The sequence below is a fragment of the Phasianus colchicus genome, chromosome 1 (genome assembly GCF_987193195.1).
Source record: "Phasianus colchicus chromosome 1, bPhaCol1.hap1.1, whole genome shotgun sequence".
Classification (NCBI taxonomy): Eukaryota; Metazoa; Chordata; class Aves; order Galliformes; family Phasianidae; genus Phasianus; species Phasianus colchicus.
In genome coordinates this window covers 45535747-45562342 of record NC_143436.1, presented here as the reverse complement: position 1 = coordinate 45562342, position 26596 = coordinate 45535747, and the positions used below count along the sequence as shown (strand labels likewise).

General features: G+C 42.6%; 1 protein-coding gene across 2 annotated transcripts; it reads right to left on the bottom strand.

Moving 5' to 3' along the window:
• Window positions 1-1728: 1728 nt before the first annotated feature.
• Window positions 1729-24640, bottom strand: NUDT4 (nudix hydrolase 4). Of its 2 annotated transcripts, none has more exons than XM_031600474.2 (5): window positions 24327-24640; window positions 12679-12789; window positions 6450-6494; window positions 5847-5934; window positions 1729-5176 (listed from the first exon to the last, which is right to left on the bottom strand). In XM_031600474.2, exons 1-5 carry the CDS (start codon window positions 24423-24425, stop codon window positions 4974-4976), a joined length of 546 nt encoding a protein of 181 aa, XP_031456334.1. In that variant the 5' UTR covers window positions 24426-24640; the 3' UTR covers window positions 1729-4973. The 2 variants fall into 2 exon arrangements, with proteins under 2 accessions (XP_031456334.1, XP_031456336.1); XM_031600476.2 differs by having other exon boundaries at window positions 5847-5931; window positions 24327-24632.
• Window positions 24641-26596: the final 1956 nt, after the last annotated feature.

The following is a 26596-nucleotide window of genomic DNA, read 5'->3' as shown; positions in this document are numbered from 1 at the left end:
TTGGGTAAACTTACAGCAAATGTATAATAAGTGGGCTTCCTCTGCCATTACTGGTGCTATGTGTCGTGTCCTGGAATCCTCAGTGAGAGCATTGACATTGCATCTGGTCAGTTTCTGGATAGCGACTGCATCTGTTGAGCCTGGATTATCAAATGGACTCTAAAACCATACATACAGAACACAGTTGTGGCAATTTCCTTTAGCTCAAGAGGGGAAGGAGGCTTTGGGAGGCTTTTGTCTTTGCATAAACCTGTGTTCGGTGGTTGTCTCAACATTTGGCTGCGTGCTTTCATGGGTATGAAGTGTTTGATCACTGGGAACTGACATCTGTGCAGTAGCTGACTTTAGTTTAAAACCGTTGAAACGTTGCTTCTGTAGCTTTCAAGAACATGTATTTCCAACATGGAGAATATTGTGAAACATCTTAATGGATTAGTAACATACGAAATTGTGACATCTCAATTTATGTACATTCTGTGGGGTTTTTTTTTGTTGGTTTTTTTTTTTTTTTTTTGAGGGTTACATTTAAAGTAAAATGTCTGGTAGGTTTTGTCAATAACATGTCTTGACTGTAATGTAATATGACACTGAAATAAAAGGAAGAGTGATTATTCATTACACAGATACTGAGCTTCATTTAACTGCAGCAGGCTGCCACTGCTGTACAGTACAACTTAACAGTTCTCATCATCTCTTAAAATAAGGAAACGTTAACTTCTCTTATCAGTCACTTGTAATTGTTTGGTTTTTTTTCTCATTTCTATGGGGAGAAAAGAGCAGCCAGCAGAGGACTGCTGTGGTGCACAAGCTCAGAAGCAGGCAAAGCTCTATCTGCCTTTTTTAGCCCAAGACTTTTACTGTAATACTGCACAATGTAGACACTACAGTGCAGTCCAACTGGCAGGTGTATTAAGTGTTGCTAAGCCATGTTACAGCATGAGCATAGCTAATAATTATGTCTGCTCTAATGAATATATTGCCACATATCAGCACCTTTCCTGTCAAAGCCTGCAGGAACAGCTTGGGGCAGATATCTGATGGCAGTAGAAACAGCTGAACACTCCCCACAGCATGAAGGGTAGCTGTAGTCTTACATTCCATGCAGTAAAGGCAGATTCATCTTAAAGAATATGAAACAGTGAACTGACCCTAGTAGTACTTTCAGTTGTTAGGTAATTTGCTATGTTCAAAGATGAGTTTTGCTCATGGCATACCCAGAACACAGGCACAAAATTTTCAGAATTCAGATGAATGGCAGCAAAAAAGACCTCGTTAGGAAGTCTCTGTGGCTGTAGCAGAGGCTGGGCTGCAGTGAGAGGGACAAGGTGGTGCTCTTCTGTCTGTGCTTCTTAATACTGTCCACTAGAATGAATACAGATACTGAAGGAAAGTTAATGGGAACCTGTGCTGTCACTGAAAGCAGGGCAGTTGAGCATGGGCCATCAGGTAGAGAGCAGCTGATCACACACCAGTTTTAGTGGCTCTGCTCTTCCTCAACTAGCTGCAAAGGGCAGAAGAATGCCTAGTGTCTTGTTTGAGATAGGGCTCAGCTCCTGCCCCTCTCCATGCCACAGGCAGGGACATGGCAGCTGCTGCTGCAGTTCCAAGCTGTATTGTTTTGAAGCATGAAAAAAGATGAAATCCCCATATGTGCATTTTAAAGGAGATGCAAGTCTCTCGCACCGAGAAGTGCAGTTGCAGCATTTGAGACTGAATGACCACATCATCCACAGGACTAATTTAGATTTTATTTTGGTATTTCTCAAATATAAAAAGTCAAAATTCTTACATCAATCTTTAAAGAAAATCCATGCAAGCAGGTCAAAATGTTTACAACTTATTTTGCACCCCCCCCCTCAGTTTTCACTTCACAAACCATGGCGGTAAGTAAACCAAGTGTTTGCCTCCTCTTGTTTTTTGTTTTTTTTAAACAGCATATTGTTAGCAGACTACTGAAAGGTTAACACAGGGTGCAGTAAGCACCAAAATAAGGTATTCCACTTCAGTAGCCTCTGTGCAGTCCTTCACTATTTGCTACCACTGTAATGACAGAACTTAATGCAGGAAGCAGTGGCATAAACTCAGCTTTCTGAGATTAGCAGCTGACACACTTCTTCCTCTGGAGAACCAAATCTGGGTATGTCTTACAGAATTCATGGCATGAGGACTGTTCCATGTGCAGTCTGTATACAGCAGATTTGGACCATCTAAATAGAGATGTGTGAAAAATAAGGTGGCTTTACATTTTAGTGGATAGGTACTAGAAAAACACCTGTAGCTTTCCAACTGGTTTTTAAACAGATCCTTTCTGTTAAGCTTAGGGCCACATTTCATTACAACAGAAGCCAGACCACTGCTCCTTTACTAAAATGGTTTTCTTTCAGCACAACTGAAGCACTTTCAATTTACCTGCACTGCCAGGTTTGTCCAATTCACAGAACATTCATCTCCCAGAGGAAGTCAAACTAAGCATCACAGCATTTCCTTCTGAAGGCTGCACAGAGGCTGAAGAGGTTTATACAATGAATGCTGCTTCAAAATCCATCTGGCATTGCTGAACAGCTCAAATGTGTGTGACCAAAAAAAATAACCAAAATATTTATAGGCAATCAACTCTGAGTTTGTTAGTAACAGCAATACTGTACATTTTTACATTATTATCAAATACATAATTCAAGAGTTACAAAATAAGATCATGCATTACCACTAAATCTCATACAAGCTTGGATTGGTTTCATTCCAAGAACTGGAAACTGAGACAGAAGCAGTCTTAGGAATAAGGACTTGAACTCTGGATTCTTGTTTTAGCTCTCGCATCTTCTATAGACTCTTGTTACAAGAAAGCCTGTACAAGTTTGCTCAATTTAAAGTGTTCAAATGACTACTGAACAAAAAAGTGAGCAAAAGGTAAGTGCCCAAAAAGCTGAATTTGTCACTCTTTTAAAGGTAACTTTAGAGCCGGAGGTACTTTTATACAATAGGGAGGCATAGCTTTAACAAACACTGAACATACTTGAAAATGCTCAATTCCACCCTTTGCTATTTAGCTTAGCATACCCCTGCTTTTGAAACCACTGTCCCTCACCTCGTAACTGAAGGCAAGGATCAGCTGTCTGCAGTACCTTCTATGCTAAGGTGTACCTGAACAGAGTTGTGTTCTTTCCCATTCTGGAAGCGATCTGCAGGACATGCAGGGATGGAAAGCCCTACCCACCATTTCAGAAGTCTTCAGATTTGTGGCTCACACCTCTTGTCAGTAGTATTTATGCCTCTTCAAAGAGAGCAGCATTAAGAGATCAGAACATCTGTCTCCCTAGTTCCACTGCATTTACATATGGCACAAGGTTGGTTTTCTAAGGAGTAACTTCTGGCAACAACTTTTTTTTTTTCCCTAAAAAAGTGTAACAGCACAAAAAAGTTTAATTTATAGCAGCATTTTACACAATTTGTGTTAAAAAAGTAGAAGTTAACCATTTGTGTATTGAGTAACAAAAGGTTTAAATTACATATATTTTCCATTTTACACTCACTATTTACTTATTTGGACTATTTACAAAGGTTCAAATGCTGTGTAGAGAATGAGCTATACCCAGAATAAACTTCACATGTGAGGTAATGCTTTACCTCAGCCTCTGCTTTGACTGGGTGGAGAGGACAGTTGGGTTTAGATCCTAGAAGAAATTTGGAATTAAGGTGTTCATATGAATTGGATCATGTTCCTGTAAAAGAAAGCCATATACACACATACGTACACAGAAAGAATAATTCTATGGTAGAAACATATTAAGACCTACAGTGGCTTTAGGTTTCATCTTCTTGGCTGAAGAAGAAGAGAAAATAATGAAGCAGAGGGGAGTTGTCAGCTGTACTTATTTATTCCAGGTGAGTTTCACCAAGAGGCCAGCTGTTAATTACAAAATGCTAGAGCAACTGATGTTAAAACAGTAAAACTCAAGTATTAAAGAGCTAACTTTAATACAGAGCTTTCAGCATACCTTCTGAATAAGACAAAGGAATATTATTCCTCCACCAGCATATCAACCTACCTGTCTCCAAGGCCCAAGAAGTACCACAACCAGCTCCCACTGGACACAACACCTCAACACATGCTTGCTAATGAACACCTCTTTACCTTAAAGTCTCATTTTCCTTCAAGCATTTTTAAATAACAGACTGCATGAACACAATACAAGATGCTTGTCACTGGAGGTTAGCAGGCTTTAGATCCTGCCGTGTAATTGCACTATGAACAACATGTGCACCAAAATGCTGAAAGGAAAAAAAAGGATGAGGGAGGGAACTACAACAACCTTCACATACATTTTCTGACAGTTGGTTAGCCAAGTAACAAAAGTATAGCAAATGGGTTTGGTAATTTCAAGACAAAAGTTACTGTCCTTGCTCTAGTCCTACATTATGTGAAGGTTGCATAGGACAAGATAACTTTTTGGATGACTGAGGCAAACAGTGCTTAGTGTTGGTATCCTTAGCTCTCAACAGCTCAACATGGGTTAGTGTGCTCCACTGCAGTCACATCTCTGCCTTCACCTCCCCAAACAGTGCGGTCTTCAGTCCTTAGCACTTCATTTGCAGATACCCAATAAGAGTTTAGTATATGACAAGCTGCTCAAGCTTTTCTTTAAGCAAGTACTCTTGCAGAACTACTGACAAGTCTTAAATAAGCTGAACACCACTTAGATGCATACTTTATTGTAGCAGATATGGAAATTTATATACTCAAGTTTTCTCTTTTAAAAAATGGCCTACTAAGGCATCTTAAAAAAATCCATATATGGCTTTGGTTTGCTGAAATACTATTTTACATTGTTAAAAAGGAAAAATGCATTCAAATAAACTTGACATGATGATACTTCCACATTATTTCACTTAGAACTGACAGTTATACGGGTGCCTGCATGTAATCAAAGATGTCTCCCCTTGCGATGGCATGAATAAAAAGGTAATCCAAATGTTTATCTCACAGTAGAGGGCAACCCAGAAGTCTGTGCAGAGGTGACATACAGGGAGTTATTATCTGGGAGAGGGGGAACCACAGAGTTTCCATTCGTAGGTGAACAGCTCAGTTTCAGTTTTTCCAAGTACTCTGCATGAACAGGCTTGTGGCACTGAAGGACCTTGATTGCATCTTCTACTTTAAACCATTCTCTTTTCCTTCCTGAAGGAGTACAATCCACAAAGAAAAAAGTTAGATGTTTAATGGCACCACTGGTTGCTATCTGATCAATCACATCTCAGTTACTTCGGGAAGTTCAAGTTGTCAGACAGCACAGTAAGAAGACATGAAGAGAATGGATGAGCACAAGAGACTCACTTAAGCCTGCTGAAACAGTTCATAATTAAGCAGATAGTGGGCAGGAGCTCATGGAACTGTTCATTTATGCCTTATAGGAAGGGGTTATTATTTAAGTGACTCAATACTGCCCTCCTACACTGTCAACCTTGGCAGTACTCTGAAGAGCAGTGGATGGTTCCTATGCTGAGCAGGAATAGAGCAGCACAGCCTTAATGGTCCCTGCACACTTTGAGCCTGAGGAGTAGCAAAAGCACCCCCCACATCAATCCTCTGAAGTAACAGACAATCAGTGTTGCTCTACAGGGAAGCTGGCATGCAATATATTCGCTCTACCTAAACAAATTGAGCACAGTTTTGAAGATACAGCTGTGTGCCACTCAGTGGCATAGAAATGTTGCGAGTTTATGTTTGTTAACATCACTTAAAGCACCATCTCCTGAAAAAGGGGCAGACATCAAAGAACCGTTTCAGAAAGTGAAATTATTTGCTAACTGCAACATTTTGAGTATATGAGGAGAGAGAATACATTTACCTATATTAACAGAATCCTCCCAGTCTTCCAGTATTTCTGTGACAGTAAGAACATAAACGTACGTCCTATGCTTCCGATCCTGGTTCTGCTTGAATATTAGAAGCAGAGGTTTTAATTCACAGCAAAAAAAAAAAACATCACAGACACTCCACAGCTGTAACATTCGAAGTTACTTACCCTAGAAAATACTTGCCAGCAAAACTGGCTCTTATTCTCACTGATAACAGCATGTACTCATGTATGGGAACCTGGTATTTGAAAGCTTTGTTCTACTACACTCAAAAAGATAGGCAGGTTTGAAGACTGTCAGTGCACACAGTTTTACTTCCAGACAGTTTCTAGAAAGGCTCTAAGCCTTTCCTTACTCAAGCCTGCACACATCATGTGGCAATTAAAGAACGACACCTGTCTCTTGCATCTTCCAGCAGCAATTAAAGCTGCACTGCTACATTACAGACAAGTACAACTTAAGTCTGACTCTGTCACGTGGAAGTTGCTTTCTGCAGATTATCAACTCACAAAAAAACCCACCACCAACAAAAACAAACAATGGAACCAAACCCAAACAAAAGCTGTCTTTGCAAAGTGAAAGAAATAGCTCACCTCAAATATTCCGAGCAGTCTGCCTAGCTTTCCCTTTACGCCAGCCTACAAAAACAGGCAGGAAAAGAAGCATTAACATGTGCTTTACAATTTAAAAAGTCAAAATACTGTAGCAACAATCCTCTGCATCAGAATAAATGAATTACTCTTTCTTATTAGAATTACTTAAGCAATTATTTAACATAGGTTTTAATTACAGTGCTGTATATACCACCAATGCTGAAAAAAGCATGAAAGTAAACAGGCTAAGAGAAAAACTCAAGTATATTGGTCAATCTAAAAACAGAATCATTAGAACTCCATTACTATTTCTTACAGAAACTGGGGACTCCAAGTAATCATAATACAGCAGTGAACTGAACTACAGGTAACCAAGTGGCTCTTAGAGCACAATCAATTAACATGAGCTCATTTTCATAGGAAAGCATGGTTTGGGGCATATAACCTTACAATCAAATTTATATTCCCCAGACTTCATAGCATTACTAACTTTTAGTATTGTTCCAAGACCTTAAATAAGCCCTATGTGAATGCACCTGTCACAGCTTTTGTATAGTTAAGGCAGTCATTATATCCCTGTGAGGCTCCAGGGCTGGTTTCCACAGAAGTAATACACAATGCTTCCTCCAACAGCCATTATTTATGATCATCCACTTATGCCAAATAAATCCGAGTGTGTTCCACTGAGACATGAACACGTATAGCCTACTGGTAGATAAAGCCATATTTAGATTTTGCCTCCTTGTGTAACTGATATTTAAAGCTGGGCTTCTTAGTGCTAAGATGACATTTTCTAGCCTTCAGTCTTGGTTTCCAGCTTTAACCAAAGTTACCAATGCCTTTATGTAAAAGGGCCATATGGATCTTATTTACATTCTGGTGTGCAGCTCTGACAGGCAACTGGGCAGGCTTCAGCACTAAGCCTAATCAGCATCTCACAAGTGAATGCTCCGTGTCTTTCTTTTTAAAGGAAGCAGATGGCTAATGTTATTTATTAGGCAGTTTTGATTAAAGAAGTCTGCTCTCTGCCTCTGCATCTCAGTCTTTTGCTTATCTAGAGCAAGAACTAGACCTGAAGTTAGCGTAGAGTTGTATACAACTTTACAGTTTTGTTCACATGTTTTTCAATTTCCCCCCATTTCTTAGTACCCTAGATTCAGTCTGAATTTGTCATCAATTTCACTACAGCCACATGGAATCTGCTTGATTTTAACAGCTTCTCTGTTCTGCCTCCACTCAAACCAGTGGCTTAAACAGATACACGACTGAGTAATTTGGAATTTAACAATGAAAGCTTTTGTGCAACCAGATGTGATTTCAGGAATCACCAGATGTGATTTCTCCCCCCCAGTTCTGAGTCACTCTCTAGGCAAAGAGACATGCTTCCAAAATGGGGCATCATTTCTGCAGACAGGAGCATCTTTCAAAACTTTTACTTCCGAAGTATGGAAGGCAGTGGCTGGAGTCTTGTGGTTTTTCTCTAAAAATAAGTTATTCAGCTGAGGTGAGAGTAACAGCAGCCATTATTTAAGAAGTGCCATTAAATTGAAGACTACTTGAAAACTCAAGTGCTTTCCCTAACCAAAACATTTTCTCCAGGTTCTTAACATGGTACCTTCAAAATCTGTCAGAGCTGAGACCTAGAGGACCTAGAAAAGATCCAGCTTTTTCCTGGAATGTCCAATAAAGTTCTCACACTGCAAATCTTGAGCTCATAACCCAATGCAAGGATAAGTTTTGGGGCATGAACAATTCTGTCTTTCTTCTTTGGCCATTATGAGCCCAGAGCAGTTAAAACACAGCTGTTTAATAATCCAACAAAATCCAACAGCTGAGTGAGACACTCAACTTCAAGAGAAAACTTTAAAGTGTATTTCTTTTAGCAAACAAGCTGTTGTCAATCTACATAGTAACTTCTCACATCTAAACTTCAGATATGCTGTAATGCTAGTCTAAATGGAGCCACAGGGAGGAATACAAACTGCTTCGTCCCATAACTCTCCTGGCCTGGAGGACTCAGTGCTGGCAGATCCCAATGTAGCACTGCATCAGAGGTGCAATCAGGCTTGCCTTGTATTTCCTGTAGATGGAGCAAGAGTCCTGCTGGAACTTTCAAGCTAATCTACTAACACACAAAGCTGCTTAAAATCCGCAACATTTCAGAGTCATTTCATCAACTGTGGGATCTGCTGGACGGTACTTCGCTGGCCACACTGCAAGGCTATTCCTGCGCTTTCTTGCATACTTTTAGAACTTAAAAAGGTTTCATTGTACCACTGTACAATCTCATTTAAGAGAGTTTTTAATTTTTTTTTTATTTTTTGATAAATCAATGTAGTATTAGCTACTAGCTGGAGCAGATCCTTTTATTTCTTGTGAGAGGGTCTTAGATAACATTACTGGCACTTCTACAGTCACTGCAGATTATCCAGAATCAGCCTCCTCCTCTCAGAGAGCTGTACTTGCACAGGTCGGGGGGAAACTGCACGTATTTTGGCTGACATTTCAATACACTAACCAGAAACAGAACAAGAGTCTTACTTTTTTTGTGAGACAGAAGAAAAGGCAGTGGGAGGGTATTCCATCCTTCTGAGAGGCCAGAGGACCATCTCACCCCCTTCATGTGTCAGATTTCCCTTTGAATACTGCATGTGCAAGCCCTTCCCATTTCCAGCTATCATGCCACCCAATTAAAGACTAAGCTCCAACTTCAGTAACAAAGCAGCTCTGCATTTAAGCAAGGTGTAGTACCCTTCTGGGACTGCTTTGCAATGTAACTTCATTTTGATATCCTAGTTTCAGGTTTGTAAAAGCTTGTATCTGAAGAATTGACAAGTGCCTAACTACTGTAACCCACAAAAGGACAGTTCAATTTATACCACAATACTGGATCAGAAAGAAAAATTCATACCAAAATTTATTTACTGGAGGAAAAAAAAAAAAATCAACATTAACATGAACAGAACTAAAAGACAAAAAAACAACAGGAGTGACTCAGAGTCTGAGTATGGAAGAACTGCAGTGCACATAGCTTTGACTGCATTTGCCCTTTGTTTGGGTTTTAAAAACAAAGAGTTTTTAAATACACCACTTTTTGTGGGAAACCAAGGGATATATAGAGCCAGTGTGCTAACACGCTGTGAGCTACCACAGCTCCTACCACTAGGAATGACCCTTACAACACCTGCTATCAGCGTCTCTCTTTTAATAAATTAATGGATGCTGACAGTTAGTTTGTGCGTGACCCAATAGCAAAGAAACACGGGTCAAAGGAGTACCACAGTGTGCCTGCTTTGAAGTTTATTCATTCACAAAACTCTTAACAGTTCACTTCACTGCACTGTAACCAGCTTGCCAGGTGACATTGACCTTAGTGTAAAAATAGAAAGGACATCCGTCTCTAAAATGGTTAGTGTGAATTTCCATGGCTCAAGTAAAAACCCTGAAAAACCACCACAGTGTTCATTAAGAACAGTGCTTTTCCTTGCAGTCTTACAGCAGCACCCAAGATTCAGCCTGTAGCTTAACTGTATTTTGGTTTGGGTCGTGAACTTTTAATGTTCATTATCAAATGGCCATCCAGCATGTGAAGGGAGCCTACAGAAAAACTGGCAAGGGACTCTTATGAGGGCATGTAGTGACAGGACAAGGAGAAATGGCTTTAAGGTGGAAGAGAGTAGACTTAGGCCAGATATTAGGAAGAAATTCTTTACTGTGAGGGTGGTGATACACTGGAACAGGTTGCCCAGAGATGCTGTGGATGCCCCTGAAGCATTCAAGGCTAAGCTGGTCGGGGCTTTGAGCAACCTGATCTAATAGGAGTCCCTGCCTATAGCAGGGAGTTGGAACTAGAGATCTTAATGGTCCCTTCCAACCCAAACCAATGACTCTACAAAATGCTGGAAATCCTCAAGCTGTTGAACAAGCATCTCCAAATAATTTTTGCTTATTGAAGCCGCTGGCTTCTGAAAAACCTTTTTGTACTTAAAAGCACAGCTAAGAGCCAAATATGGCAGGCAGGTCATGCCTTACTCTGGAATACCATTAAAAAAAAAATTGCAGCCACTGCCATAAGAATGAATAAAAGATCATTTGCGTGCGAGCAAGGTGCCCATACCAGCACCTCTCAGTAGCTTTAGATCTGTTAGGTGCTTTAGCTTCAGAAAGTTACTTTTGTGGTGTATAAATATGTGGTACTGATGATACTGTCATTTTCTCAGTCAGTTATAACACAAATGAAGGGTCCTGCTGAGCACTTTGACTGCAGGAGTATTTCAGATGAGGAAAAGTCAAATTTTATCAGGAACATTCTTTTTTTTTTTTTAAATTCACACCTGAATCTGTAAATTGCAGATGTGCTCAGCATTCTACACATAGTATCCTGGTTTTTTCCTATGGATTTGCCTAGCAGTTGTCTAGCAACTTCATTTTTACATGGCTCTCTATCCATTCCACTTTTTCTACTAAGACAAGAATACACAGTGAAGAACCCCAGAACAATCATTTAAGAGTGATAAAATTCCTGACCAGGACCACCACCATGGAATCATAAGATTGGAAAAGATCTCTGTGATCACCCAGCCCAACCATCAGCCCATCGCCACCATGCCCACTGACCATGTCCCTCAGTGCCACATCCACACAGTTCTTGAACACCTCCAGGGACAGTGACTCTACCACCTCCCTGGGCAGCCTGTGCCAGTGCCCAACCACTACTTTTGAGAAGAAATTTTTCCTAATATCTAAGCTAAACCTCCATTGGTGCAACTTGAGGCCATACCCTCCTGTCCTGTCAGTTATCTGGGAAAAGATACCAACCGTCACCTCACCACAACCTCCTTTCAGTTGTTGTACAGAGTGATGTATAGGAAAGTCTTGCTTTGCCCTGACAAAGTAGGGGCAAGGACAAAACTCTGCCACGGAAGGATCACTTCACACAACAGAGACAGCATTCTCATTTTTTTTTTTTTCCTGCTGATCTGAAAGCAATTCCAGAAGCACACAAAATCAGGAGTAGCCAACTTTTTACTGTCTGTATGAAGCAGCCACAAAGTTTTCCATGTCTGGGCAACATGTGCAGCTTAACTGGGCCTGGGCCATATTCCGCCCCTACTCCTTTGTTATCCCAGCCTCACCCTCCCAAACTTTGCACCTCTTTTGAGGCAGCACTGCAGAAATTTGTGAGCAAGACCACGATCCGAAGTACTCCTCAAAACATTCTCAGAGCAGAAGCACACATAGCAAAAAACTAAGTATCCACCTCTGTGTCACAACTCACTACTACACTACTTTACTATGGCATTAACCTGACAGCTCTATGTCTAGCACTGTCTGCACACAGAAGCTTAACTGCTGGTATTTCTGGTCAACCCCCCAAACAACTTCTGTGATACAGTAAGATGGGGGAAAGCATCAGGATTTTCCCTAGAGGTTCCTCTACTGCCACTCCTGCAGAGGAGCTTGGATCTTTGCCCCTTTCAACTGGGGCTTGACTGCTTTGAGGCAGTCTCCTTCCCTTTTATAAATACAGGAACGCTTGTCTGAATTCATCCTGGGCAGTTCAAAACTGGCCCCTACAACAAAACTGAATACAGCAAGAAAATATGGAATAATCTTCAATTTGCGAGGCTTATTTATGTTTAAATCTTGCTCCATGAGGGTTGCTGAGAGCACTGAATACCAAATTGGTCTGTTCCCCACATAAGATGGGAAAAGAGTCAACAAATTAGAGCACGTAGAATTCATTTTGACACCAAAAGGCCAGGAAATTTCAGGCAAGCTACATTTACATCAAGTTCCCATGCCTCCACAACAAAGCTAAGAGTCTTAAGGGTACGCAAGCTAAAGTACCAGGTAGTACAGTTAATCAAAAAAAGAGAAAAGCACTGAAAAAATGCATTATGCATGTTGACAATTAGCAACAACATTAATGTGCTCTGTCATACTGGGATTACAAAGTCCTTCAACACTGGATATTCTGTACTTCATCCTCTTTCTAGCACACACCAGCTTTCTGTAAAACCTTGTACTTCCTGTATAATGCAACAGGTTGCCCAGAGAGACTGCACAAACCCTACTCCTTGGAGATACTCAAGAGCCATCTGGACATGATCCTGGACAACAGGCTCTAGGTGGCTCTGTCTGAGCAAGGATTGGAGGTGACCTCCGGAGATCCTTTTCCTTTCCTATCTCAGCCATTATGCAATGAAATAGCTGGAATTTTTGTTACCTCTTCATACACCTCTCTGACAGCTGCTCCTCCAGGTTCCTCTTCTGGTTCCATTCCTCCACCTGGTACAATCCACTGATCTGGGTATCGGCTACTGCTTACTAACAGCACCTACAAATAATGCAAATGACTGTTAAATATAGCTTTTAACTCAGGAATCTTGATACCGTCTACTTTTTCCATAGCACACTTATTCACTTGGACACATGGATTATAGACTTCAAAAGTGAAACAAAACAAGTAACCAGGAGTTGTAAGAAGCACTTAAAACCACAATAAAAAAAATTAACATCAGCTTTTTTAATACAAAGTCAATACAGTTGTTTCATAGAGACACTTTCTTCAGATGCTTGGATACAGTATGGAAGGTACATAATACAATGTGCAGAAGAATGAAGACATACAGCAACACATCTTAATACCAAGTCTTAAGATCACTAAACAAGGGGTAAAAATTAAGAGATCATCATCATAAGTTAATTCTTATGAAATTATATTTCATATATTTTGTCTAAGGAACTGACTTTCTCAAAATATCTATAATTTTTAGCCTTAAACAAGCTTATTTTCATTAACTGAAGTGTGATATTAGCACAGTAAGCTTTCATTATTGCATAACTAAATTAAAGAGCACTTCATTGGCTTTTGCTCAATTTCTAACACTTCTCTAAGAGAAAAAACTGGAACACTGAATTTTAAATAATTCCTAAGTTTGTTAGCGGATTTTAAGTGACCTTAAAATGTATTTTTTAAATATTTGTGTGCCACCTGGCTGCACCATCGATACCTACCAATTTACTAACCACTGTTCAGAGTTGACAGCATGTTCAGGTATCTGTACAACATATTAAGGGTGAGGATGCTTTGCTTCTAGATTAATCTACACTAGAGAACTACAAAAGTGATATCTTGATTCAAGACTACACGAAAATGGATAGCGCTGCTTCTAAGACATGCTTCATCATCATCACCGTGTCTAGACGAACACTGCATGTTCTAGGCAACACTTCCACTGGCACTGTACTGAAGTTACAGGACAAGTGCTCAAGGATCAATACTTGGGACTGGATCAATACTTGAGTCTTGAAAACCTGTGACACGATTTGCAACAAGAACCTTAGCTGAAAGGCTTATCTGTTGCCTGCTAGCAAATGACTCAGTGACAGTTCTGCCCTCACAAACTGCCTCTGCCTCTGAACTCGCCTCCCATTCAATTAATTAGAAGGAACAACAATTCTGTCATGAGTGCAACAAGGATATGCACACCACCTATACTGTGTCCCTTCAGCACTCAGAAATGCGGTGTAGGTTCACCTGCAGAAACTGGGCAGTGTAATTATTATGACCATCTTTGTGAACATAACATATGTACACACCGAAGCACACCTAGATAAGCCCTGTGACAAATATCTGCTCACTGTAATATTCATTGCAAGAGCTGTCCTGCTCTTAAGGATACTCTACTGTACCAGTTCCCTTCATTTTTTCCTATGCTAAATGAGGAACACAACAGAGACCATCACTTAGTACAAAAATCATTCTTAATACCCCATTTATCTGCTTGGATTTTTAGTCAACTCAAATATTTCACTTGTTTACCTTATCTAGTAACAATCAGCAAAAGGAACATTGATCTTGATCTTTATCAGGTCTTTGTTGAATAGTATCCTTTGATACTAACAGGTACACAGCTCTACTGCCTGTAGTTGTAAGCAGGTTTTTCAACACATAGGTGGAACGCTTATATCACTACAAAGAGGATGGTGACACTGCTTAAAGCCCAGCTGTAAATATTGAGTTTGTATACATCTATGGGATCCCATACATAAGCACTACATTATTTTCTGCTGATCAAACTCATGCTCACTGCAGTCATGTGAAAGCTAGCAACAGTGATGAACAAAAGGATGATTATCTCATATTAAATCATTCCCAGCTTAATAGAATGGTTTTAATCAGCACTCACTGTTTAGTTAAGCTAGACATAAAATTCTTGATTACTATTAAGGAATAAATTGGGTTGCTTATCCTTGCAGCACAGCATAAAGGCAGGAATGTTTTATGCCTTTATATGTAGTTGTTGACTACATATAACCCAATCAATAGTCTATTGGGCTGGGTTTGTATACCTATTCATTTTAAATTACCCTTTTAAAAAGCAGAAGCAAATGCATCTAGCATCTAATAACATTAAAATACCCCACTCTACTTGACAGGCTTCAGGGCTGTACATATACTCAGAAGTGCAACTGCCTAAGAGTACATTTTGGCATATTCCCAACTCCCTACTAACCTTGCAACCAAAGTATTTTCTCAAGCTTCACTGCTTCTATGCTTCCTGTTATCCTACCACTTTTATGATCTTAATCTAAGGGACCACACCGAATTACATACATCCCTGAGACTTTCAAACACACGACTTCTCCTTCCCACCAGAAACACCCACCCTGGGGGATGCTAGCAACAACATACTCTGTGCGAGTGAATTTCTACACAGCGTTGAGAGTTGCTTACTACCAATTGCAAGACTGAATGGTAAGGCTAAAAAGCACTCCGTACTTCCTTTCAGTTATGGTAGCAAGCAATTTTGCACTTACTAGCCTGATTGGTTTTTGATTCCATATAGGGTTTAATTTTCAGGTATTTCAATCTGTAACTGGTCAGAGACAGACTCCACAGTACTGGAAGGACTACACAGATCACTTAATGAATGCACCACAAAGCTCTGGCTGCTTCAAAATGCACTCGCTTGGCAGAAAAGGTGCAAGACTGACAGCAAAGAACCATCGATTAATTTTCCTTCAATGTAAGAGGTGCAAAACAGGGGAACAGATTCAGGTCACCTGAACAACCTGTCTCTTGAGTAGCGTAATCTTCAGGCAGACAGCAATACTTTGTTGAAAAGAAGGACTGCAAAATCTAACACACCCTTATTTTTTCCTAGCCTGTGAACAACAAATTTTACCTTGTACGTACTACTAACCACTTCCTAGGCAGAGAAATCTGTGTCCTGTACCTCTGAATACAAAGGTTCCTGTATCTGAAAGGATCAAGATTACTTTTTATCATATTACTTGCCAGTGATGACAGCCTCTCTCACATCTCTCAAAGCTTTACTGACGATTGTTTCTCTTCTTTATAAGAGCAATGACATCTGATCTGCTTGCCTGGTTATACCATTAGTGTTACCTTACACCAAAGACTAAGGTAAAACTATTGTTTTTTATCTGCCAAGTCAGGCAGCAAAGCTGCAGAATTCAACGAAGAGAAGAAAACAAAGGATTCTTCCACTAAATCTTACTAACTTAAGTTTTTACCTTGTTTTCAAGTCCAGGAATAGCAGTGACCTTTGCACATAGCAAGGAAGAGGAACTGCTTGCCAGCCTACTTGTAATAAGCAGCTATCAGTATGCTTAACCAAGAGATGGTTAACCAAAAAACCAAAGGTAACTACAGAGCATGTGGCATCATGGGACTTGCTCACTATAAATGTTAAACTTGCAGATAAACAACTGAAAGTTCCAGAAGATGCCAAAGTTTTGGCCTGCTTAACGTCCTCAAGTCAAAAGAAACATGTGGAAATTAGCAGCCATATATATTCCATAAGATTAAAACAGCAACTGCCCAGATTAATACAGATGACAACCCCAAGCTATTTCTCCTTACATTTTTATTAAGTATCATGGCTTCGTGTCTCCTTTGACTGTGGAGCATTATAACTTACAGAAATAATTGGATTAAAATAGCTTACAGTAAAAAGAATTAACCAAGGGTAAGGCTGAAGGTTGCTAGACAGAACAAGCAAACTCACACAGCTGGATTCCTCGACTTCAAAGCACAGTTTCCTATGACTTGAAGTGATGGAAGAGGAAGCAGCAGAAGATAGTATAAACAGACCAGAAGATGCACATTTTTTCATAGCGGATTTATTAGTTGCAAGAAAGAAAAAAAACAAGAAACATACTTGCAGATGAAAGGGTTCCACAGAAGTTGCCATAACATGTCTTTGTAGGCTCTCTCCTTCCAGTCTAACCACGTCTGTTCTTCTCTTCCTCACTGCACACCCCATTTTCTCCCATTACTCACAACAAACCCATATGCCCAACTTGTATTTCAATTGCCTGACAGGAACAGCTATGGTAGCCCTTTATTCATTTTGTATGCAATAGAACTGACAGTTTAAAAGGAACAACTTCCAGGAAGAAAAAACAAGTCAATCCCTTGACTCCAAACACACACTGAGCATGTGCAACACCAGCCCAAAGCACACAGCTTGGGCACACAGACACAACCCTGCATGGATAAGGTAAGGATAAGGTAGGTGCATGGAAAAGGAACACAGATCACAAAGCTGAAAAATTGCAGAAGTTTTAAATTGATAAAGTATAGGGAAAAACTGGAAGGATAAGAGGTACCTCTCAGGTACATAACAATTTCAAAATGCTCTTAGAGGAAAGAGCGTATGTTATGTTCTCAGAACTGCTGGAAATATATTTTTGAAGGAAAAGTTTCCAATTCTATTGTAAGAAAACATCAGGACTCACTTTGTTAGAAATTAATATAATCTAACCTAGCATACGCATCATGGAAAAGTCCAGGCTACGTGGCCATTCTGCCAGCTACAATTACTTGGAAGAGCCAAAGGTGACTGAAGCCAAATACAGACACAAGGGTCAGCCAAGCCCTATCATCTATTTAAATGTGGCCATCAGCAGATGCTCAGGGTAGAAACAAACAGGAAATATTTTACTATTTCCCCCCCCCAAAACTGACCTCCACTTGTTATTTCACTCAAGAGTCCCTCAGAACTACAAGGGAACAAATTTGAGTGCTCCAACACAAGGAGCAAGGAAAAGCATCTCTTACATATGCTATCAAACATTAAAATAGACACTTGTATCATATTTGTAGGATTCTCCCTGAACACAGAAAGTACACATTTCAAATTAGAGAGCACATTTCAACCAGTATTTAGTTAGAGACTCCCTTCATCTGATACTTTTTAATTATTTGAAGAATCCTTGCCTCATTTCAGTAGCTCTGAAATAGTTTCTCAGTTCTTCTGTAGGCAGCCATGGTATCCTTACCCCAGAATATCTCACTCTGGACTCTAGAAAGTTGAAAAAATGCAGTGAACCTTCACAACTTCCTAAAGCAATGCCATGAAGATAGCATTTAGTAAGTGATATACTTTTGCCTTCCTGACAATATTTTCCATAGACTGCCTGCTTGTAATCCTCATCTTTACTGTAATCATTCCCCAAATTATTATATAGAAGTGGAAAAAGCACTTGTAACACTTTATTCTTCCCTCTTTCTCTGGGGCACTGAGTTCAGGAAGCTAATGGCTATGCAACCATACAAAGGTCAACACAAACTGGGGCAGGAACACGTGTCTCCAGCCACCCCATTTCAGATCAACTGAAATTAAAAAACCTCTAATGAATTACTTTACATAAAAAAAAACTGAAAAGCTGTGTGCTCAATTACATCTGGTTTAAAAAGATTTAGTTGAAATGAATAGAAAGTGGCAGAGGAGCAAAGAAATGGCATAATAACTAGCAGTATATTTACCTAAGGGCTGGGGAACTTGAGCAAAGCATCTTGAAAGTAACCCAGAAAACTGAGTTTTGTCCATACAACACTGAAGCCTGAAATAACACTCCTAACTTTATGCATGGATCACTGATCAGAGCACTGACGCAGTATTAAGGTATCAGTCAGTGCAACTTCACTGGCATTCAAAAGATGAACAATGAATAAATAATAAATGCATACATTTGACAATACTTCAAAATCACTTCTGTAAATGATTTTTGAGATCTTACAATTTTAAGGTATACGGAAATATGGAGATCAGCCTTTTTCAGGGAAGGTTTTGCCTTAACTCACAATTCAAATTCCATTATTCCATAAATTATCCCTCACATGAAATTCACATATTTAAGCAACTTCTTGTTATATTGAATCAGAAGTCCTTTCCTCTAACTATTTAAAGTACTTTGTTCTGTTCTTAGCCTAAAGTGCTCATATCAGGCATGGCAGCCCCGTGCCACTGCAGCACTTTAGCAGTTACACATTTCCTCACATCAACAAGCACTGGTGTCACCTGTAACTTTACATCTCCTCCTGAGCTTTACTATGCTTCTACAAAGCAGATCTGACAGGACTTAGGTGCGATAAAGGGTGTATATCTTGCACCCAGCTGAGTAACAAGGAAATATTCCTGGCCACAGAAAGCCCTGCAAACAAGCCAGGAAACCACCCCAAAACACCTATGCAAGTTAATTTCACCTCTCAGGCTCAGTCAGCTCCCAGTCCCTTTTACAGGACAGCCTTCCCCTCTTCTGCTGGCCAACGCAGACCAAGGAAGACAACATGTCACCCGGAAGTGGTAGAGTAGCCAGACCTCATCTTGCTGCCCACTGCTTTGTAACTTGAAACTCTGGCCTAATCTGGAGCAGCTGAACTCAGCTTTACTGGTTACTGAGCAACATAATCCATCTGACCGAGGGATCAGCTTCCAAGCAATTTTCAAGAAGCAGGAGTTCCAAGCCTTTGAGAACCCACTCAGCTGTAGGTAAAGACATGACAAGGCTACTTCTCAACATGTACTAGTTAGCTTTAGGCCTTTGTTGTATTTAAGATGCTCTGAACTGCCCCTCCCATACAAACCCAACACAAAACCATACATCTTTGAGACAAAATTTATTTTGAAATATTTAATTCACAGGAGCAGTTCCAGTGAAGTGCTTTAGCACTAGATCAGGTTGTAGAGTTCCATGAAGTCAGTGCCTGGCCAAAGCCAACATCTTTTTTCAAGCTGGAATAAATGGAGAATGTCACACCTCATTAAAATAAACTTTGAAAGCATTCTTCAATGAGACAAAAAAATACACATCAAGGTGTTGTCACTAAACTCAAATCCATAAAAAATACTGAAAATATTGCTGAAAATCCCATCAGGAGATGTATGTGCATTTAACATCTTTATGGATACATACATAGGTATGCATGAAGTTTCTGAAGAAGTCTGCCACTCTGCTATTTTGTAGAGAACGACAGCATTGAAATTTGCATGCCACAGAACCAACCAAGTTTAGTCACCAGTTTAAATCCTCAAAGTAAACCTTGGATATTGCAAGTAAGATAAAGAAGATAGTTTGAGTGTCTAAACAACTGTTATTAATTCAGAAATTCAACTTTTAAACATGGCAAAACAAACTAGGTTTTGTTCCATATGAGTCTGGCAGGTACAGCTTTGTTTCCATCTTCCCTCAGCCCAGTGTGAGCGACCATCCATCCAGTCATTAAACACATTCATTCTGGCACGGGCAAGTAATACCATGGGTACTGAAAACTGTACTCCAGGTTTTCTCTTAAGAAACAGCTCGTGGCTGACTGGCTTCAACATCTGAAGAGGTATGTGGGAAGACAGGAGCTTCCTCCCATGGCTGGCAGCTTAACTCCCAGAGCTTTGCACAGCTTTCAGGCTTCCACTGTTGGCAAGTGGTTGCAGTTCAACAGGATGGATGGATCCCAATGTTAAGACAAAGTGGATATACACTATGGTTTCAGAAAACTAAAGAGCTCTGTGCTATGGTTTTAAACACTTGAAGAGCACTGTTTAACTGACAAGATAGCTATCATGAGGATCAAGGCAGATTCAATGCCAGTTTCTTAAATCTTGATGTTCTACAGCCAAAGAAATAAAAGTCTATGAATTGGACCAATAACGTTATACAATATCAAAACCCAGATGTTTTTACGTGAAGTTGCAAGGCAGTAATTAATAAGTGCATCCCCTGACACAGTACAAAAATAAGTAAATCTACATTTCCCGTATGTGACAATATTCACTACTGTCTCAGAAGTACAAGGAAACCATTCCCATCTATTTTCATCTCTTATACAATAATGACCATCAAAACAAGAGAATTGAGAACGGGTCTTTTGTCTTCAATTTTTGCTAACAATACATACGAAGCTACTTTTTAGATCTGACACTAATAACTGCCGGTTGATCACTGAATTACAGCTTTCAATATTATATTTAATTATGTAAATCAGTGCTTGCAGATGCCAAAATAATTAGAACACACTCAAGTTCTACATTCAAAGTATTTAAAAATAAGTGCTCGTTTATTTGTATAACATGCAGTTGATAGAATGAAAATTAACTTGTTCTGGTTCTTTAAGTGATTAGGAAAATACATTCGCTACTTGCCATCCTGGTCTCGTTCTCCACTCTAAGAGATGAGCATTTCCTCACCTATCCTCTGCCCCAACCCTAACCCAGGAGCAGCACTTTGTGCAAAGCCAGCCTTCGACAAAGAGGCAATTCCAACTGGGGAAGTCACCAGCCCTTATGGCACTGCAAGAGACTCTCCTGCTGCTCATCCTGAAGGCGTCGTTCATATCTGAGCCACACACAAGAGACTCGCATTTCCTCACGCACAAATATGCCAGCCCATCCCAGCCTGCTGAATACCAGTCAGCCTTAAGCATACACCTACCAGCTTCTTGCTGTGCAAAGATGCCATGTACAGCCCCCACACTTCACGCCTGCAAAGCCTTGTTTCATTTTTCATGGGATTTCTCCTGCTTCATTTCCAGCATTTTTTTTTTTTTTTAAATTCAAATGGCAGACAGTGCCTGCAATTACTGTTTCACTTTGATTAAGAATGGTGGAAGGACTCAGAACCTAATCTGATATCCAGCTATCCTGCTCTCTCAGTCCAAATGATGGCACTGAAGTAACCAAAACAGGTTTCACTTTAAAGACAGCAGTCTAAGAGATGTTCTTTTAAAACACTTCAAGATCTCCAAAGCGACTGACAACATTTCTTGGCTATTTAGGTTTCCAGGGTTTTTTTCTTTTTTTTTTAAACCATGCAATATGTTTACAAAAATCTAAGATAAGCTGGCTATGCCAGCAAACTGACACACACACACAGGGTCCTTTGAAAGATGATGCAAGAATGGAGGATTTTTGCAGCGGTGCAGCTATGTGGACACACATCAGCTACCCTGCAAGCACATGCTTCATTCTGCAATACCAGCTCTACAGACAAAGAAGCAGCATTTAATAGGTTACAGCCCCATTTCCACCCCCCTAACGCCAAAGTGGCTTTTCTCAAACCTGGCAGCAAGGACTGTTGGTAGCTCTAATGGACAGTGCTGCAGCAGACAGCAGGAGCTCAGTGACTGCTCTCAGCTGTTTGCAAGGTTCACCAGACTCACTCTGGCCTCACAGCTACCATAGAGCCCACCTACGTTTTGAATGAAGAAAGAAGAAAGTAATGCATTTCCCCTTCAATTTGTTTATATGTTTACCATTCTTTGTTAGACTTTTTTCAATTATTATGTTCCTTCGTTACCCAGCTGTAATGTGGGCTTCAGTAAGACTACAGACAGCAGAACATGGTCAAAATGGATAAGGAACATCAAAAAGCCATAAGCGGACTTTGCAGCAAGACTGATGACATTAAGCATACACAAGACATATTGTCTTATGTAGTAGATGCCTTCATTGAGGACAACCATGAAAATCTATCACTGAAAATTTTAAGCCTGCTACTTTAAGCCTCCATAAATCTGCACAAGTGCCCCTGCTGATAATCTGAAGTTGCACAATTAAAATGGCAGTTGGTTAAGAAGAATGTGAAAATGGCAATTGGTTAAGAAGAATGTGAAAATGGCAATTGGTTAAGAAGAATGTGTTGTGAATCCAGTACGCAGGAAGAACTTTTGCTGCAGCGGAAATATCACAAGTAGAAACAACCTGAGTATTCGATATCCCTGCTAATCAAAGGATGAGTACACAAAAGCTTTGCAGTCATGATAAAGACAGGATCTATCATTTTTTTTTCTGTGGTATGGAGACAAGTGTTAGTAGCCATCTGGACAACACAGTGGCATTCCATTCAAAACAACCCTGTTGCCCACGTTCAAGAAATAACGGTATCGAACTCAAGTAGATGAAAGTAATGGAATAATGGAACAAGGATTTTAGAAGAGGCTGTTCTAAGACTTCAAAGTCCATCAAAACATCATTAGGGAACAGCTGCTGTCTACTGAAGAACCAAGTCAAGGTACTAGAAAGGAGAAATAAAACCAGGTGAAGCACAGATGTAGCTGGACATGAACCAGCCATTTACAGTGCCAAGGCAAAGATGAAGGACTAATTCTTCTGATTGTATGAGAAGACAGCAGCAAATACCCAGGTACCACTGCCTTTGCAGCTCCTCTGGAGCAGAAGCTCCCATACCTGGAGTGCCCTGGAGAGGCAGGTCAGCTAAAAACTGAAGGCACCATTTCCAGAGAACGGAAAAGGAAACACAGAAGATGTAGCATTTCAAGCAGACCTACGTTAAAATGTATTTAGAGAACAGTGTTCAAGAACATCACAAGCACATCTCTCTCATCCAGCTGAGGCACACGGCTGGTGATGCAAGTCAATCACAAACAGCAGCCACAATAAACTGAGGCTGTGCAGTGAAGTGGTAGAACTGGCACTAGGGAAACATCTGACCCAGGTTAGCACATGACCTCTGCTTTTCAGGAAGCAACTCATCACAAGACAACGCTGTTACCACACGTTTGATGTACGCCCTGAACCCACCTTACCCCATCCTGCAACACATCTTCTCGGCAGTGCCAAACCCAGCCTGCACCAGCCGTACAGGTGCTCCACTCGCAGCACCTCCGTGCTCGGCGCTGCCATTCTTACACAGCACAACAGGAGCCGGCAAGATTTCCGCCGGGCACTCGTCTCTTTTAGAACACCCAGCAAAGCCCGCTCGGCTCGCTCCTGAGGCTGTACGGGATAACACAAGGCACAACGCCACTCGGGTTGATTCCCGGAGGCACCGCCGAGCGCTGGGAGATGCGGCCTCTCGCCGCCGGGCGCTGAGGGCCCCGCAGCACACGTGCCTCACTGACAGGCGGCACGGGGCGACAGCTCCTCCCAGCCCACGGGGAAAGGAGAACAAACGCAAGCCGTAAGCGGCGTACTTAAAGGCATTAAAAAAGAAAAGAACGAAAGCCAGGACAGGGTGTGCTTCCAGACAGCACGGAGACGCATTGTGCAACGCATCCATCAGCGAAGTTCGCAGATAACGGCCGGTGCCGTTGACCTTGGCTGGGATATAGGGCAGCGCTACAGCCACCTCCCGATTCCGCCGCAACGCCGCACCGCGCCGCCTCCGACGACCGAAAAATAACGATTAAAACCCGCAGAAGCCGACCGCGAGGCGGGACAGCGCTCAGCTCTTCCCCCCGGCCCCCCGGGGAGGGCCGCGCCCCCCGCCCCGCGGAGCCCCACGGTCGGACGCCGTGCCCGCAGCCCGCCGTCCCGTCCCGCATCGGGCCGCCATTACGCGGGGCGCCGCCCGGGGCCCGGCGCGCACAAAGGAGGCGCCGCCGCCCCGCGCACGTGGGCCCGCGCCCCGCAGCCCCAAGATGGTGGGCGAGAGCCGCGCCCGCCCCGCGCCGCCGCCGCCGCCTCCTCCTCCGGCGCGGGGACGGCCGCGCGTGGCGGTGCCCCCCGCGCCGAGACAAAGAGCCGCGGAGCCCCGCCCGGCTCCCGCCGCCCCGCTCGGCCCGGGTCTCGGCTCCCGCCCCCCGGCCCCACGTGCCGGGCTCACCTCGTCCTCCCGCTCGCTGCGGAAGCAGAGGCACGCCGCCCGCTTCTTGTAGCCCTCCCGGTCGTACGTCCGCGTCTGGTTCGGCTTAAATTTCATCATAGAGGCGGTGACCCGCCGGCAGCCCCCGGCCGCCACGGCTCCTCTCCGAGCGCCTCGGGACGCCGCTCTCCGCCGCCGAGGGCCCCGCTAAGCGCTGGGGCGGGAGAAAGGCCGGCCCCGGCCGCCTGTCACAGCCGCGCCGCACCGCCGCGACCGCCCCAGCGGCCGCGCCGCGCCATGGAGGCTCCGCGCCGCCCCGCTCGCTCCGGCCCGGCCGAGAGCCGCCGCCCCGCGCCCGAGCGCCGCGGCGGCCGCCCCTGCGCCCACTATTTAACTGGAACGCACATTCCTGCGCCCGCGCGCGCCGCGCCGCACCGCGCAGGCGCAGCGACGGGAGGGAAGGAGGAGGGGCGGTCCGTGGCGGCGGGCGGGGCACAGGGGCGGGAGGGAAGGTAAAGGGTCGGTCACGGCGGCGTGCTTAGTCACCCGCGGGGACTGAGGGGAGCGGCGGCGGCCCCGGAGGGGGCGGGGCAGGGCGAGCCCTGAGCGCCGCGGGCTGACGGCGAAGCGGCGGGCGAAGGGGTTGGGTTGTCCGGTTGGAGCCCCGCTGGGATGTGGGGCTGCCGGGAGGGAGCGACTCCGCGCCCTCGCGTTGAGGTTGTGCTGTGTTGTCCCTGCGGGGTGCACCTGCGGGCCGGCACGGCAGGCAGCCAGCGTGAGACTGTGTGTGTGAAGATAGCGCTTCAGGAGCTGAAGTAGACAGAAGGCCCAGCCTTTTGGTCTGCTGCCCGCACGCCTTCTTTACGATCTAGTCTTAGAATCATTAGGACTGGAAACGGCCGCTAATCTTTTTGTCAGCCCATCCCCACCGCGCCCGCTGACCGCGGCCCTCAGCGCCGCATCCACGAGTTGATCGGACACCTCCAGGGACAGCTGACTCCACCCCCTCCCTACGCAGCCCATGTCAGCGCAGCTAAACTCTGAGAAATTTTTCCTGATATCCCACCCGCACCTCCCCTCAGGCCCTGCTGCTTTCGGTGTGACCGTGGGATCCTGCAAAAACCCAGCCCAGAAGCAGAGCGGGGACAGGCGCCTTCCTGCAGCGCCCTGGTAGCGCTGAGCAGAGCTCCCAGCTGCACCGGCAGGCAGAAGGCAACGAGTGCCTCTGCTTGTGGCAGTCACCCAACCGAGCTGCTCCATAAGCATTTTCCTTAACCTGAATCTTACTCGACGTTCAGAATATGCAGAAAAACCTTGGCGCTTGCAGATCGGACCAATGTCTCCATCCTACCTGCTTTGTTGCCCCAGAATCCAAATGCTTTTTCATCTTAAGGTTATCGTTACTTTACGCTCTTGCTGACCTGCGACAGGTGGGACCCGTGTCCATTTTGAGGCACGACTGTACCTCACTGCTGTCCCTTCTGGTTCTCATCAACACTTGGACCTACTGTTCTTCAGAGCTTAAACTGAACGTGATGGTTCTATGCAACGTCACAATTGAAAATAATATGGAATATAAAGGTGGGAAAACAAAATTATATTGAATTATTTTATAAGTTATAAGCTGTAAAGTCAAATGCCCAAAGGTTAAGAAACAACAAATTTAATTTGCTTTTTACACATTATTTTACTTGTATGAATACGTTTTATTCTAAAAAGCACCTAGCAATTAGCCTAGAAGGTTAGAGGTTTTCTTTCCCTTCTCATTCAGAGCAGATCCAGGTCTCATTGTTGTGTGTCATCAGTCACACCTCAGGCCGTGTACAGTCTTAGTAATGATTTAATGGTTCTCTAATCAGAATTATTTATGTATTTTTGCAAGGGAAGGACCAGTACCCCATTAGTATCGCAAATTAGTAGTTCAAAGGTTAAAGGGTTGAAAGGAAACCTCCAAGAATGCTAAGGAAGAGACAGAAAGCACGTATGTAATGCTTGTATTTGTGAACTTGCCTGTAATGTAGAAAACAAGGCACGGTACAGCGCAATTAAATTAATACTGCAGTTAGTCTTTGTACCACTGTTTTTTAGATTTAACCTTGCCACCTACATCCACATAAATGGCAGAGATTAAAAATAACATCATTAAAAAAATATATTTGTCTGCTTTTTATTGTAGACCACTGTCACAAAACTCATCTCAATTTGGGGGTGTTCTCTGAGCTGCTGTTTGGAGCTTACCTTTTACATCAAATATAGTTTCAGTCCCTGCTGTGACTCTTCTCGAGTTTTTT

Coding starts and splice junctions, on each gene's coding strand:
- NUDT4 (XM_031600474.2), bottom strand. CDS start 24,425: ATGATGAAATTTAAGCCGAACCAGACGCGGACGTACGACCGGGAGGGC. Junction 12,790..24,326: donor GCAGCGAGCGGGAGGACGAG/GTGAGCCCGGCA, acceptor CATTATTTGTAG/GTGCTGTTAGTAAGCAGTAG. Junction 6,495..12,678: donor TCAGAGAGGTGTATGAAGAG/GTAACAAAAATT, acceptor CTGTTTTTGTAG/GCTGGCGTAAAGGGAAAGCT.